Source organism: Parasteatoda tepidariorum, chromosome 6 (assembly GCF_982258835.1).
Source record: "Parasteatoda tepidariorum strain Cologne lab strain chromosome 6, Ptep-v5.0, whole genome shotgun sequence".
Classification (NCBI taxonomy): Eukaryota; Metazoa; Arthropoda; class Arachnida; order Araneae; family Theridiidae; genus Parasteatoda; species Parasteatoda tepidariorum.
In genome coordinates, this window is record NC_141760.1 from 7635966 (window position 1) to 7650978 (window position 15013).

The 15013-nt window shown below is 31.0% G+C and overlaps 1 protein-coding gene and 1 long non-coding RNA gene across 2 annotated transcripts; one reads left to right on the forward strand and one right to left on the reverse strand.

The window, feature by feature from the left end:
- Positions 1–488: 488 nt before the first annotated feature.
- LOC107446057 (sulfotransferase ssu-1) lies at positions 489–10007 on the reverse strand. Its single transcript, XM_016060592.4, has 2 exons — positions 9794–10007; positions 489–2054 (listed from the first exon to the last, which is right to left on the reverse strand). Exon 2 carries the CDS (start codon positions 2041–2043, stop codon positions 1069–1071), a length of 975 nt encoding a protein of 324 aa, XP_015916078.1. The 5' UTR covers positions 2044–2054; positions 9794–10007; the 3' UTR covers positions 489–1068.
- Positions 10008–10056: 49 nt separating this feature from the next.
- On the forward strand, positions 10057–11537 carry LOC147807541 (uncharacterized). Its single transcript, XR_015434509.1, has 2 exons — positions 10057–10533; positions 11393–11537. It is a non-coding gene; the product is annotated as an uncharacterized LOC147807541 (long non-coding RNA).
- The last annotated feature ends 3476 nt before the right edge of the window (positions 11538–15013 follow it).

Sequence of the window (15013 nt, forward strand, 5' to 3'; positions counted from 1 at the left end):
TATTTAGTTATTATTATTAGTAGTTGTTGTTATTTGTTTTAATTGTTGTTGTTTATTTAGTTGCATTTAGTTTCAATAACTTTTCTTTATAATGCAATAAAATCTGGCGAGCAGCTATTTAAACGATCGAACACTTCGTTTGTTTATTTGTGGCTTGAAGTTAGGCTCACAGAAAATGCCGTTCATGGGTTAAATTTAGTAGGAACAACACAACCTGTGACGTAGGCTATATTATACCCAATTGAATGACTGTTCATATAGAAATCGCAGGTATTCGTCTCATACAACAACGCCCCCTATAGTTCGCTGCAATCGCGAATGGTTAAGTAATTTCCAACTAGCATTAACGTAAATTTTCTATCACCATTATAAAATGCAAGAAATGTGTAAAGCTTGTATAAGTTAGTGAAATAGTTTACTTAATCTGATTTTATTAATCAGTAATTTTTTTTTCTTATTGTACTTAGTAAAAACTAATCAACAACAACTAAAAAATGTATAATATTCTTTAATCTTTATACTTAAATAAAAGTTTTTTCCTTTAAAAATTTATGCTCTAATAACTTTTACAGCGTTTACATTTGTAATAGTATTTACATATGTAGTTATCGCCATTTTTATGAAATGGAAAACCTATTCGGAATATGTGTTTCCTGTCCAGTTTTTCAACTGCTCTTTAATCAAAGCTTTTTTCCAATCTCCAACGATTTCTTTACTAATAAATTTCATTCAGAAATTAATAGCAAATCCATTTCAGAAATTAATTGTCTAATATGCTGCAAACCTTCATAAGTTTTCGGTTTCGTAAGTATCTCGCCTGCTTTTGATTTTTAGTTATAAACTTCATCAAAATTCTTTTTTATGCATTCAAAATTACTGAAATTCACTACGTTATTGAAATCTGAATTGTCTCTTTCAATAGCGCCAATGATTCCATCTCCGAGAATCGACAATTAATTTCTTTATATCTTTCTTAATTTTTTTTTTTGTAAGTGATGTAGTAGAGATTGGGGTCATTACTATTGGGGTAATAACTTGGGATAATAACATTTACATATGTAGATAGTCTCAGTTTGATGAAATGGAAAACCAATTCGGAATACTTGTTCCTTTAGTCTTCTCCATGAACTTCCTGTCCAAGCTTTCAACTTGTTCTTCAGTCAAAGCATTTTTCCAATCTCCAACGATTCCTTTACGGACACTATTCCATTTAGGTAACTCTTTTGGCAAATCCATTTCAGAGATTGATCGCTCAATATACTGCAAACCTTCATAAGTTTTCGGTTCCATAAGAATCTTCCCCTCTTTTGGTTTTAAGGTATAAACTTCATCAAAATTTTTTTTCATGTATTCGAAACTGCTAAAATGCACGATGTTATTGAATACTGAATTGTCTTTTTCGATTGCGCCAATGAATTCGTCACCAAGGAATTTAGCCAAATCGACAATAACTTTCTTTATATCTTTCTTCATATCTTCGTAAGTAGTGTGGTAGAGATTGGGGTCATTTCGATGAGGGTACCAAGACAGCAAATGATCAAAGTAGTCACCGTACTCCACTTGACCAGCCATAAAAAGTTCGAAAAATTCATCAAACTCGCCATCCCAGTACCTAAATCCAAAATGATTTCGTGTGTGATGAAAGAGAGACACGGCGCAGTCTTTGGGATTGCGGGCAACAAAAATGTATTTAGCCTCAGAGGAATATGGCATATGGGTGTAAGGAAGATGAGTTTTAAACGCACCAGGTTTTGGCATCTTTTCAATGCCCTCCTTGCCACACATATCTAGACTTGGGCAATACTTCAGAAACTGAGACATATCTTCGAGCTTTTTTCCTTTGCGAAAAATGTAAAGAGCTACATTTTGCATCCAGGTTGTCCCACATTTTGGATAAGTCACGATAAATACGTCCTCTGCTTGAGGTTTGTAATCTAAAGCTTCACGGAAGCATTTGGGTGAAAAGACACCAGGATATATGATACCATCCATTTTCACAAAAAACGGTCGTTTCGATACGATTTCTGCTGTTGAAGCCATCATTGTTGTTGTTCCTGAAATAAATTAAGGTTTCAATTGCATAATATCCATTAAATAGTTATTGTATAAGCACACTCATAACTTTCATCGGTATATATTGCTGTATCTAATTTTATATAATTCTCGATAGCTATATAAATTGTGTATAATTTTCTATAGAACAGATAATTTACAAAATATAGTTACTGCGAATGACCGACATTGGTTGTCGACTTCCACGGGTAAATGTTGATATTCACATAGTCACTTTGGTAAATGTCCAAAATATATACTAGGTCTAGATAAATGTCACTGTCCGATATACTTTTGCTCGGTATACCTTACACTGGTGTTTTTTTAAGGTTCAGTGTCACTGCCCATTTTACATTTTCCCGGTTCACCATTTTTTAAGGTCAGGTGCCACTGCACAGTTCTCAGAACAAATCTATCCTCAGCAGATATTAAAATATCGAATAAATATAATAATATCAACGAATAAATTAATAATCTAATTGGACATAACAAATACTTCGGACATTCACCAAAGCGACTAGTCGACTGTTGACATTCACCAGTGAAAGACGACATTCAGTCATTCTCCGTAACATAGTTAAAGGAAATTTATTGAGCTCCTAAATAAATAAAAACATATGTTTTTACTTTTTTGAATTTGCTTAAAATGTTTTTTAAAAATTTGGATTGACTGCTTGGATATAAAATTATTAACGTAAAATTTCGCTATGAAAGGAAGAGATCTTCAAAAAGTGTAATTCATTAATTAAATTACACTTTTACTGTATTACGAGTACATCTGTACTCGTAACTATTGTAAAATTTTGTATGAATTAATGCATGTAAACTATTTTAACGCTATTTTCAACCACGTGCGAAATAGCTCCATTTTTTCCCCTTTAACAGCAGAAACAGCTGTGAACCTATGTCTCGGAGGCGAGCAACATTACCCACGCCATACAGTCACAGATACCAGCCCATAGGGGGAGCCACATTCACACAGCACGCAACAGATAACAACGCATACAGAGAGGGAAAGATCCTCGCCCTGCTGAGCGGGATTCGATTCCGCTGCCACTGGCATCACAGCCAGGCACGCTACGCCACCTGGCCGGTAAACTCTATTTATAGATTCCCTGTATTTTATATCATTTATTAAAAATAATTTTGTTCTTATATTCCAGTTCTCACATAGTATTCAGATTCAGAACAAGTTCCCTTCAGAATATGTAGTGAGATTTCCTGGCGTAAGCATATTTAATAGATTCTCCTATTAATTATATAGTGAAGGGGCAAAACTGTAAATATGCCACTTCTCTAGGTTTTTAATAGTATAGTTATTTCGACTATACATAAAAAGGTAATATTTCGTGACCGAAGGATTACCACTACGGTTAAATCATATGATTGAAACAACAGAGACTTCCTTCCTTAAATTTATTTCGATAACTGAAAAAGGATTTAAATTCAAGGCGAATCAAGAAAAAAATCTGAATGTTGATGAAATTAACTTATTTGTAGTATGATATATGAATTTTTATGAAATCAAAGAGCACTCTCTTTCTCATTAAATTGAAAATAAATTAAAATTTAGACGATTCCCTCTAAAAATAGGAAAAAAATTTTTTTAGTTTTTTTCCACGCATGCCCTGTATAAAAGAACAATTTTAATTTCTTATATTTTGCACAGTTTTAAACAATTTCTTTTTCAAATTTTAAAAGTCATAGCTAAAAAAAGTAAGACTATATATATATATATATATATATATATATATATATAAATATATATATATATATATATATATATATATATATATATATATATATATATATATATATATATATATATATATATATATATATATATATATATATATATATATATAAATATATATATGTGTGTGTGTGTGTGTGTGTGTGTGTGTAATAACAGGACTACATCTCTGTTATCAGTGTTGTATTTAGCTTAAAATAATGCAGTCGTAAGCCATCATACGTTCTAAACAGGTTTATTTAAAGGTAGGCTGGTATTGATAACGGTTCACATCCACACTCCGCACGGGAGGGGGATGGACAAGACTTCTGACAATTCCGGAACAGCTTATCAGGATCACATCATGATGAAAAGGACACGCAAAACTAGTGTTTCTACGCTTTATACCAACACAGATTTGAGGTAAAAAGGCACACTTCGTACATTCCTTGTAACCTTACCCATTAAGGAAAATCATTTACTGCTTCCTAATATGGAAGTGAAAGAGGAAAAGATTCTAAAAATAACTCTTCCTTTGAAATATAAATCCAATTATATTTCAATGGTATGTTTTCAGCCTTGAATTCCCAAAATAGAATCTCTCTACGCTTATTCTTTAACATAGTCATTTTATGAAAACGAAAGAGTTTTAAAATACAAAAGTATTTAATTTTCGTATATATATATATATATATATATATATATATATATATATATATATATATATATATATATATATATATATATATATATATATATATATATATATATATATATATATATATATATATATATATATATATATATATATATATATATATATATATATATATATATATATATATATATATATATATATATATATATATATATATATATTGAGTCAAGTTTTTTGAAATGTGTTCAATGGCAAATTTTAATCTTTTTTCTCCTCTCAGTGAGTAAACAGAAATAAATAAATAAATAATAGTGTGTTTCATATACTAAAGTGAAAGGAGTGAATAATGTGGTGTATATAAAATGCATTTTTCTGACTTATTGTCTTGTTTGGTAGTTGAATTTTAATAATGATATAAATTTTATTTTATAATTTATTTCTTGAATAAAAGATATGCTATAAAAGCCTTTTTCAAGTTTACAAAAATGTTTAAGATTTTTAAAGTCTTTCGAATTTGTAACTGAAACAGTTACCTGTGGGAAAAGGGGAAAAACATTAATTTGTCAGTTTATTAGAAAAAGAATGTACCAAAATTAGTAAATTGTCTACATAATGTATATAAAAAAAATTTCTTCAGGAAAATATGAATTTTGATGAGGAGCTAAATAAAATTGACTACCCAGCTCATCTGTGAAATGGAACAGAAAACATAGGATTTGAAGTTTTTTCTTATATTGGATAAGATGGTTGTAGATGTAGACACTTGCTCCATAAGAGCAATTGACTTTTTATTTAAGAGTCACTTTGTTTTCAATGTTATGTACAGTAAATCAAGCTCTACGTTCTTCTCGTTTTTTCAGTTTATGCTCTATGAGCTGAAAAAGGTGCGTCTAAAAACACTATAGAAAACTTAAATATTCTACTATCTAGAGTGAACACATAAAGAATATATGTATAAGGAAACATATACAATAAAATATATTTTTTTTCCTGTAATTTAGTTGTCTTATTCACTAATGCATTCTCACATTTTATGTTAAAAGTCTTAACCCTTTGCAGTTGCATCATAGCTTTCAGGCACCAATTCTTTTTGCAAGGATGCTAACTGCTCCACTTCGAGAAGACCTTTTATAAAGTGGTAAAGAATTAAAAGCTGAGACCTGCATAATTTTGCTGACATGAAAGTACATATTTTCGATAATTATCATTGATGACTTAATGTGATATTTAAAGCTGTGTTACACATGCATATAACGTTATATTAAAGCAAGTTAAATATTATGTTTTTTCTTACAATTAAATTGCATTCAGTTCATTTGTAAATTACGATTAAAACAGGGAAAACCTGACATTGTCAGGGAGTTTTATTTTAACTTCAAGAAGCAGGGAATAGTCAGGGCAAGTTGCAATTTTTTTCACAAAATCCTGGAGAAATTCTACTTTATACCTGGAAAATAACCAGTCTTAAAATTATCAGTAACAGTTGTCAGTTATTGAGAACCGAGTTAAACAATTCTAAATCTATTACAATTATTTGCTGCAAAAATTTTGCATTTTAGTTTAACTGAAATGTTCCCATCCTCATTTAATTATATTATTTATTTTTTGCACAGAAAATCTAATATTTGCCATTACAAATAAAATAATCAAATTTTTCTGATGAAAAATTGAATGATATAGATAAAATATGGTATTAATTTTAGTTGTAATTTACCTGAAAAAGTTAGGGAATTTTTTTCTGAAATTAAGTGGGTATCTTGTTAAAAAGACGTTATGCTCTTGCCAATATGTAAAAATATTTTTCTAAGCATATTTTAGCAAATCTTTTATAAATAAAGTAATAACTAGAAAAGTTACCATCCAAATAAATTGGAATGTAGAAGAATTATCAAAGTTATGTTCCCAAGAACTAGGATGGAAATGGTTAAGTACGATTTAACGTACTAATGAAGTCACTTTAGCTACTATTTGAATACCTAAATAAAATTAAAAATTATGTAAACTGTTAATAAAAAGTTAGTTTCATCACAAAAAGTTAAAAATCCTTAAAAATTTCGTACCGAAGTCTGTCACAAAGCTTTCGATCTCTAAAGAGTATAATCTTGCTATTGTATTCAGCATAATGTTAAATACAGATGGATTACTAAGCTTTCACTTTTTCTTATCAACTCTCACTGTTTAGTTTCCAAATTAAATAAAACTTATTAATTACCGAACAAACCATTGATAAAAGTTAAAAGAAATGAATGTTGATAAATTATTTCCATTACACATGCTAAAAATATTTTTTCTTTTCCTCTTACTGACATTAAAAGATTCAGTGAATAGTCAGAAAAGGATCAATTTAATTCAAATGTGATTTAAATACGGTGTGATTTGATACAGCAAAAGTGTTTTTAAGTTTTTTTATAGGATTTAGTTTTACGAACCTAAATTTGGTAAAACTTTTAAAGAGAGGAGCATTTGTAATTTTTTACTATGAAATTATAGCTGATTCTTTAATGTTTTGAATTGGGTATAATATAGCCTACGTCACAGGTTGTGTTGTTCCTACTAAATTTAACCCATGAACGGCATTTTCTGCGAGCCTAACTTCAAGCCACAAATAAACAATCGAAGTGTTCGATCGTTTAAATAGCTGCTCGCGAGATTTTATTGCATTGTAAAGAAAAGTTATTGAAACTAAATACAACTAAATAAACAACAACAACTAAAACAAATAACAACAACTACTAATAACAATAACTAAATAAACAACAACTAAATTCCATTCGTTTAGCATTGCGTCATATGTTGTTCCTACTAAATCGAAGTAGTTGTGTTTTTTTTCATATTATACCCAATTAAATGCTGATAAAATGTTGAAGAACACTATGTATAAATTTTAAATGTTAACAAAGCAAAGATCTTTTTTCCTACACAACTACAACTTACACTCTCTTACAAAAAAGTAATGTTCCTCAGTGAAAAGAATTTAAGTTTTTTGATTCTTTGATTGTGAAAGAATTTTAACCTTCAGAACAGAGAAGCATCACAGAGTATATATCGGTACGATATGATAGTTTTAATTTACTTCGCACTAGGGCTGCACAATGGGCAAATGGTGACAGTAAGAGAAACATTCCTAAGGATGATCCAGAGACATACATACGTCATATCCCGTTTTACAGGGAGGACACATTCACACACCATCCATCCATCTTGCACCAGACAGATTTCGCGCCCATTTGGAGTCGTCTGCCGGCAGAGATCAAACTCACGACGTCATAGCCCCTCCGAATATATAAATAATATTCTAACACAACTTTCATTCGAGGACAATACAAAACGCAATTCAATTAATTTTAAAATTCGAAAAGGTTTTGTGATTTTATAACCGGAAATGCCACAATTCAGAAATAGTTACGTCACCACATTTCTTCTAAGGCTACTACAACTTAAAGTAGAGGCTCCCAAACTTTTGTGCCACGGAACACAGGATGGTCATAATTGCAGGTCCTTTGGTTGTTCTCATTTAATTAGTCCTTTGATAGTAATCTTGTGGCTTTTCGAAAGAAAAAAAGAGTAAGGTAGTAATAATAAGGCTTTAAATGTATGTAAGAAATTGAGTAACCTGGGTTGTCCTAAAAGGAAAAGGTTTGCAAAGCTGAGTTTTCAGCTGTAGCTATAAAGCAAACATTGCTGGAAAATAAATATCGAAAAAATTGTGTAATGTAGATACATCAAGTTCTGTTCTACAATTCAAAAAGTTACTTCCAGAACACCAAGCTCACCTTTCGCTCAAACAAATTCTCAATACTTTCAAATTTAAGTACAAGTTTCTCTTACCTTTTCTCCTAGATTTATTATTACTTACAATATTATAATTAATGCTTTTTATCGCATAAAATTATTGAGAGTTTTTTTAGTATGGTATTTAGAAACTGTGTTTATATTCTCGCCACTTCCAAAATTTATGTTTCCTTGTCTTAATGATATGAAGCAATAAGTATTATAATAAATACTATGCCACAGACAAATATAACTGGAATATCGACAATTTAAATTCTCGCGTGATTTGATGGTGGCGTGGTTTGGAAAAGTTTGGGAATTCAGAAATAAACTATCTCTCTATATTAAAAAATCGCATAAGCAAGTTCGAAGATAGAGTAAAAAGCATTAAAATTTGATAATTTGTTAGAGAATTATTAAGTAACTTTGTAGTTAAAAATGCACTGTGGGCCGCTTTGCAGTCTGTAGGATTGCAACTACAGAATTGAAATTTGATGTGTTAAAGTAAGCCATTTTTTCACACAATTTACAAAAGTTTTTTTTTTTTTAATTTCAATTTGTTTAAAAGTTATTTCTATTGTAATTTAAAATTTTTTTGCTTTAAATTATGATTATATTTATCCTATTTTAAGAAAATTTCTCTCTCTTAATTTCTTCATTTATTAACTCCATGTTTGAGTAACTGTCAAAAGAGAAACAAAAATAGAGATGAGATTAGACTAAATATAAATTTGAACTTTTAAATTAAAAAAAATTTAAAGAAAAAAACTTAAATCAAGAGTAATAAAAACCATTTTGAATTTGAATTGTTATAATGATATAAGCAAGTTGTGAGAGGCATACAGATATTTGCAGATATTTTGTGTGTGTGTATTCTCTTTAAGAATTGTCTGTTAAAATTTTGAGTAACAAAAATTAAACTAAACATACACACAAATTTACAAATATATTATCATTTACTTCTGTTATAAAAAGTTTAAAAGCATTTCGTAAATTAACAACATGTAAATTTGAGGACTAATAGAACCCCCAACAGTTCTGTCCTGTCCTAGAGCTCCCGGATTTCTAAATCTGGACCTGGATTATCGTAACATATCACTAACGAATAAAATTACTTTTCATTTATTTCTTCCTATTTTATAACACATTCTGTATTGTATGTTGTTGTTGTTGTTTTTTTCAAACATAATTTGAGTAGACATTAAAAGTTACCATTCGAAAACTTAAAATTTTTTATGTCTTAATAATTAGCAATCACACTCTGTAATGAATTTAAGAAATTATATAAAATTATTGTAATATGTAGCTTATAATAATTTGTAAAAAATGATCATGAGATTTTTTGAACTGAAAATTTAAAAGAATAGGTAATTTTTTACTTCTTCATTAGAGGCGCACTTAAAAAAATATGATTCGTAACACTAAGCAAATAATTTTAGTTTTCTACGGCAGAATTATTTTAAATTAACGTTTCCTTTTTAAAAGAGTTTTCGAAAAGCGTCTGTCTGTTTTAAAGAACCAAATTTTTTTTTTTAAAAAAAAAAGGGGTGATTTAAAAATAAAAGAAAAAGAAAACATACCCACGTAATTTACGAAAATAGCGACCACAACTTCACATGCAATTAGGTTCAACTTGATTCACAAGAGCCAGGAAAATAATAAGTTTTTTTTGAAGAGGTTTAAAAGAATATTTGAATTTTTAATATTGTAATCTATAAAAAGATAGACAGACATAAACATGACCTTCATTGTCGAACGTTGATCTTTATTATCAAATTTCCCTAACTGATTACCTTCACGCTTTTATCTCACTCTAAAGATGAGTGCTAGTTTTTCACATGCTTTTAGGAAAATCGCTTTGCTCAAAATGAAAAAATCATTTCGAAACTTTAGGAGAATGACTTAATGGCTATATTACACGAGAGAAAATGTGTGTAACTGCAAGTGTAACTGCAAGTGTAAGTGCAACTGTAAGTGAAATTTCTCCAAAAATTGCTCGTGTGATATAGAAATCACGGTTGCACGAAATATCTGCAACCGTTCAGGCAATTTCTTTCATGAACCAATCAGAGCGTTTGCTTTTATGACGTTTCAATTTTATGTGATGACGTATACAAATGTAAATAAAAATGGCGGCGACGTTGGTGAAGAGGATGATCGGATGAAATTTTTTTATAGACGAAACGGAACAGTTTTTTAGTTTAATAATAACATTTTCTTTAAAATCAAAGCATTAAAAATACTTTCACACGATGAAATAACCATCTCAGTGCAGTTGATGTACTACCATAACAGGAACCTGCACATCATTTTAGTATTGGTGAGTATAGTACACTATTTTCTAGATAAATTTTCTTTTAAAATATTTATTTATTTTAAGCTAATAAAATTAAAACTTATTATAATTTGTTCCGATCAAAGTTTTAATTACTTTAAATAGAAATAATTTCTATTTTTATATATGTAAAGATTTATACTGGCGAAAAGCTTTACTTTGAAATATTCGCCAAGCAACTCGCCAAACTTTGTTACATTATTATAACATAATATATAATAATGATTATATTTCTTTATTTTCAAATTTTAAACTTTATTACTGTTGATTGTAAAAGCATGTGTCTGATTATTTGAAATTTTTTTATTATTATAATTATTTGTGAATTAATTATTTTATTCTTCCCTAAGAATTTTTTTAATTTTTGAAAATCTAAAATGCAAATTTCCAATCTCCTTGTCTGTTTCTACATTCATCCCCTCAATTCTTTTTTTTTTTGTGTGTGTGATGATTTACTAATGATACTTTACTTTTTATTTATACTTCACATTTATATTTTGATACTTAGCTTTTCTACAATGACAGTAAGTATGTAAGTGTACCTTACTAATTTTTCAATATACATAAATTTTTAATAGTCTTCGATCATAAATACAATCTATTTTTCTTAAAACAAATTTCAATCCAAACATAAGAACTACAAAACCAAATATGCCTGCCATCTTTCATTAGTGTATAGAATAATCTTAGAACTCTAATCAAAATATCTGTCAAACTTAAAATAAGTTTAAAGGGGATACCTAAGGACTTAAATGATTTCAAATTAATGGTATTTAATCTCTCTTATTCTAATAATGTGTTGGTAAAAATTTATCATGAAAGTGATTTCTTTCTTTTATTTCAGATATTTCGTATAATCCTGTAAGGTTTGTCTGGTGAAGAAGGAAAGAGATGCAATACTGTTTTTATGAAAGAAATTAAAAAATAAGAAATGAAAATGAATAATGTTCTAAATGTTTCACTTGACAATAAATGTTTTGTTTTTTAAATTGATTCTTTTATTATTTAAAATGCAAAACAAAACATGTAAAAGTCTGTAACAAAATAAATATAATACATAAAAAGTATGTTCTTAATAAAATATTGTTTTTTTTTTTTCATAGTTATAAAAAAATTTTAATTTATATATTGTATATTACAATAAATTTGTTCTAAAATAAATCCTATAATTTTTAATTAAATTATCTCATATCAATAAAGAATGTTTTAAATTTTACAATAATAAATTGTAAGTATGACATTGAAAATCCTCTTATATTTAAACTGCTGTTTGTAGAAAATGCAACACCATGAAAGAATCATCAGAATCAAATGAAATTTAATGCAGAAACGACTTGTACTGATACAAATAAATGATGAAATTTTCAAAACAAAAGAAACAAATTAAGCGTCCGAAATCAGTATTTGGTGCAGCCACCACGCGCTGCAATAAGTGCTGCTATACGACGTGGCATGGAGTCAAACAGATGTTGAATATCTGCTTGAGGAAGAGAATTCCATATCGCTTGTATGCGCAACCAAAGTTCGTCTTTGGAAACTGCAGGACGCGGATCACGAGTGAGACGCCGACCAACCATATCCCACACGTGCTCAATAGGCGACATATCCGGCGAATAAGCAGGCCAAGGAAGAAGTTGCATGCGTTGTGCTGAACAGAAGTCTCTAACAGTCCGCGCAACATGTGGGCGTGCATTATCCTGCTGAAAGATAGCTCCAGGGATGCCTTGAAGGAAAGGAACGACTTCGGGCTGTAGCACTTCACGGACGTATCTGTTGCTATTGAGATTACCCTCAATTCGTATCAAATTGGATCGTCCATGATACGAAATCGCACCCCAGACCATAACTCCGGGTGTTCGACCACTATGTCGTTCAATAATACACTCAGAGGAAGGCAGCGTTGACCAGCATAACGTCTAACACGAACACGGCCATCATGGGTCCACAAATTGAAGCGTGATTCATCTGAAAAGACAACTTGGTGCCAATCAGCTCGCCAGTCTCTGTGCTCAAGAGCCCACTGCCGACGCAGCCGTCGATGATCCGCCGTGAGGGGAATCCTGTATAATGGCACCCTTGCACGCAATCCACGGAGCAGCAGACGACGACGAATTGACGAAGCCGACAATTGTACACCTGTAGCAGTAGACCAATGTGCTGCCAGCTGCCTGGAGGAAGCTGTGCGATCATTCACCGCCATGCGGAGCAGGTGTCGATCATCGCGCTCTGACGTCACCTTCTGTCGTCCAGTGCCTGTTTTTCGAGTTGTTCGGTGCTCGTCGGTCCACTGCTTCCAAACTCGCATCACTGTGGAACTGTTCCGCTGCATACGAGCTGCTATTGCGCGATAGGAAAATCCTCCTTCTCGAAGGCCGATTATCCTCCCTCGTTCAAACTCCGTAAGTTGCTTGAATTTCTTATTCTTCCGTCGTGGAGGCATACTCAGGTCTCACTAAACGTTTGCCACTAACAAATAATCATAGACTATTTTCAACGTCCCGCTACAGCACTTTATTTATACGCTTTCAGCATCAATTCAGAGGGCGCTGCGCGCGCCACGCACGCGCGATGGCTCTGAAACTTTATTAATTTGCATAATATCCTATAATTGACATTTGCTGCGAATTTCATTTGATTCTGATGATTCCTTCATGGTGTTGCATTTTCTACAAACAGCAGTTTAAAAAACAATTTAACTAAGAAATTGGAAAAAATAATTTTCATAAAAGTGATACTCCTGATATGCAATGTGTAAATGAATAAAATTGATGATCCCTTAAAAACTAAACTAAACTCAGCGGCACAGCCCACAGAGGGCCAAGGCCTTCTGTGCCCATCTCAGTTTTCTTGACCTCTGGGCTCTGGGATGCAGGAGCATTTGTTCCGGTTAGGTAGTCAGCCATACGTGAAACCCCCAGTGTTTAGCTCCCAAGTATGCTTGGTACTCATTTATCGACCCACTGAAGGAATGAAAGGCTGAGTCAACCTTGCTCGGCCCGACGATCGAACCAGGGACCTGTGGCACGACAGCGCGAAGAGCTACCGCTCAGCCACCGGGCGTGATGATTCCTTAATGCAATGTAAATTAATTTGATGACAATAAAATTCTGACACATTGTAGTATAGACAAGTATAGACATTAGTAGTATAGACATTATTTATTATGTATTTTTTAGACTAAATTAAAAAAATAGAATTGATTTGATTGAACTAATAGTTTTGATGTTATAAATATTTTATGAGCAAAAGGAAAGTAAAAAATTGTATATTTCATACCTTAAACCCTCATTTCTTCTAAAGAATTATTTCAAAGGACTATGTTTTTTAATTAAGCTTAAAAAATTAAATTTGAAGAAATGCCTTACTTGTTTAGATAGCAATGTCAGTTGCATAAAATGGAATAAGTCATAAAATTGTCCTTTCTACACATGAAACTTTTATAAATTTTCGAGTAGCTAAACTATTAAATCAGACAGCTTGTTTTTACTCTCATTCGATTTAGCGTATACATAGATAACGATACCGCACTTGCCTAGCTAGCATGTTAGAGAGTAAATATATATAAATAAACTATGCTTTTACAGGGTACGGAGCCAAATTCAACAAAAAATAAGCAACTTTTAAGAACATTTTAGGCACTCAAAAAATATTTTTAAGCACTATGTAAATTGACAAAATGCAAAATAAATCTCAGACTTCACATGATCATGATAAAATAACTAGAATTTGACAAAGAACTCTTTTCTTGATTATATTAGCCATTAAAAAATGATCAAGAGATTTTTCGGTTCGATTTCAGAGGGTGAAAAATAAAGCCTGAAATTGAGAATATCTTGAAAAATACAGCAGAGTTGCACATGAGAAAGCAAGGATCTCACCGAACCCAGCTCACTAGACGCACATGCGGACTCGCAAGTACTTCACTAAACCTGTAAAATGATTGGCGCTTTCATACGCTATGGACTGACGGTACGCTGAAATTGATCGTGGTTGAATGAATTCTGAAAACGTGAAATAGAAAAATGTGAGAAACACGTTTTTACATAATACGTGGCGAAAATCGACATTCCCTTTCATAAATTTCATTTTCGAAAAGGGAAAATAAAGCACCTTTTAAAAACACCCATTAAGAAAAGCACCTTTAAGGGCCTTTAAAAAATAAAAATCGAAAATAAGCACCTTTAAGCACTTTTCAAAAACCCTACGCACCATGTTTTATACCTTAGTCACTCAAATCAAGATAAAAAAAATTGTCAAAATTCTACATAGTATTTAAGTCTATCCCCCTTTCACCCCTTATCCTTTTAGAGACGCAGCATGCATTTAAGTCCATCTCCCTTTCACCCCCTTATCCTTTCAGGGACGCAGCATGAAATTCAATGATATCTTAATATCATCTCATATTACGAGGTAGAAATCATAATCCTTTTTATACTATGCTACTTCACTATTGGGGAAATAAAGT

Coding starts and splice junctions, on each gene's coding strand:
- LOC107446057 (XM_016060592.4), bottom strand. CDS start 2,043: ATGATGGCTTCAACAGCAGAAATCGTATCGAAACGACCGTTTTTTGTG.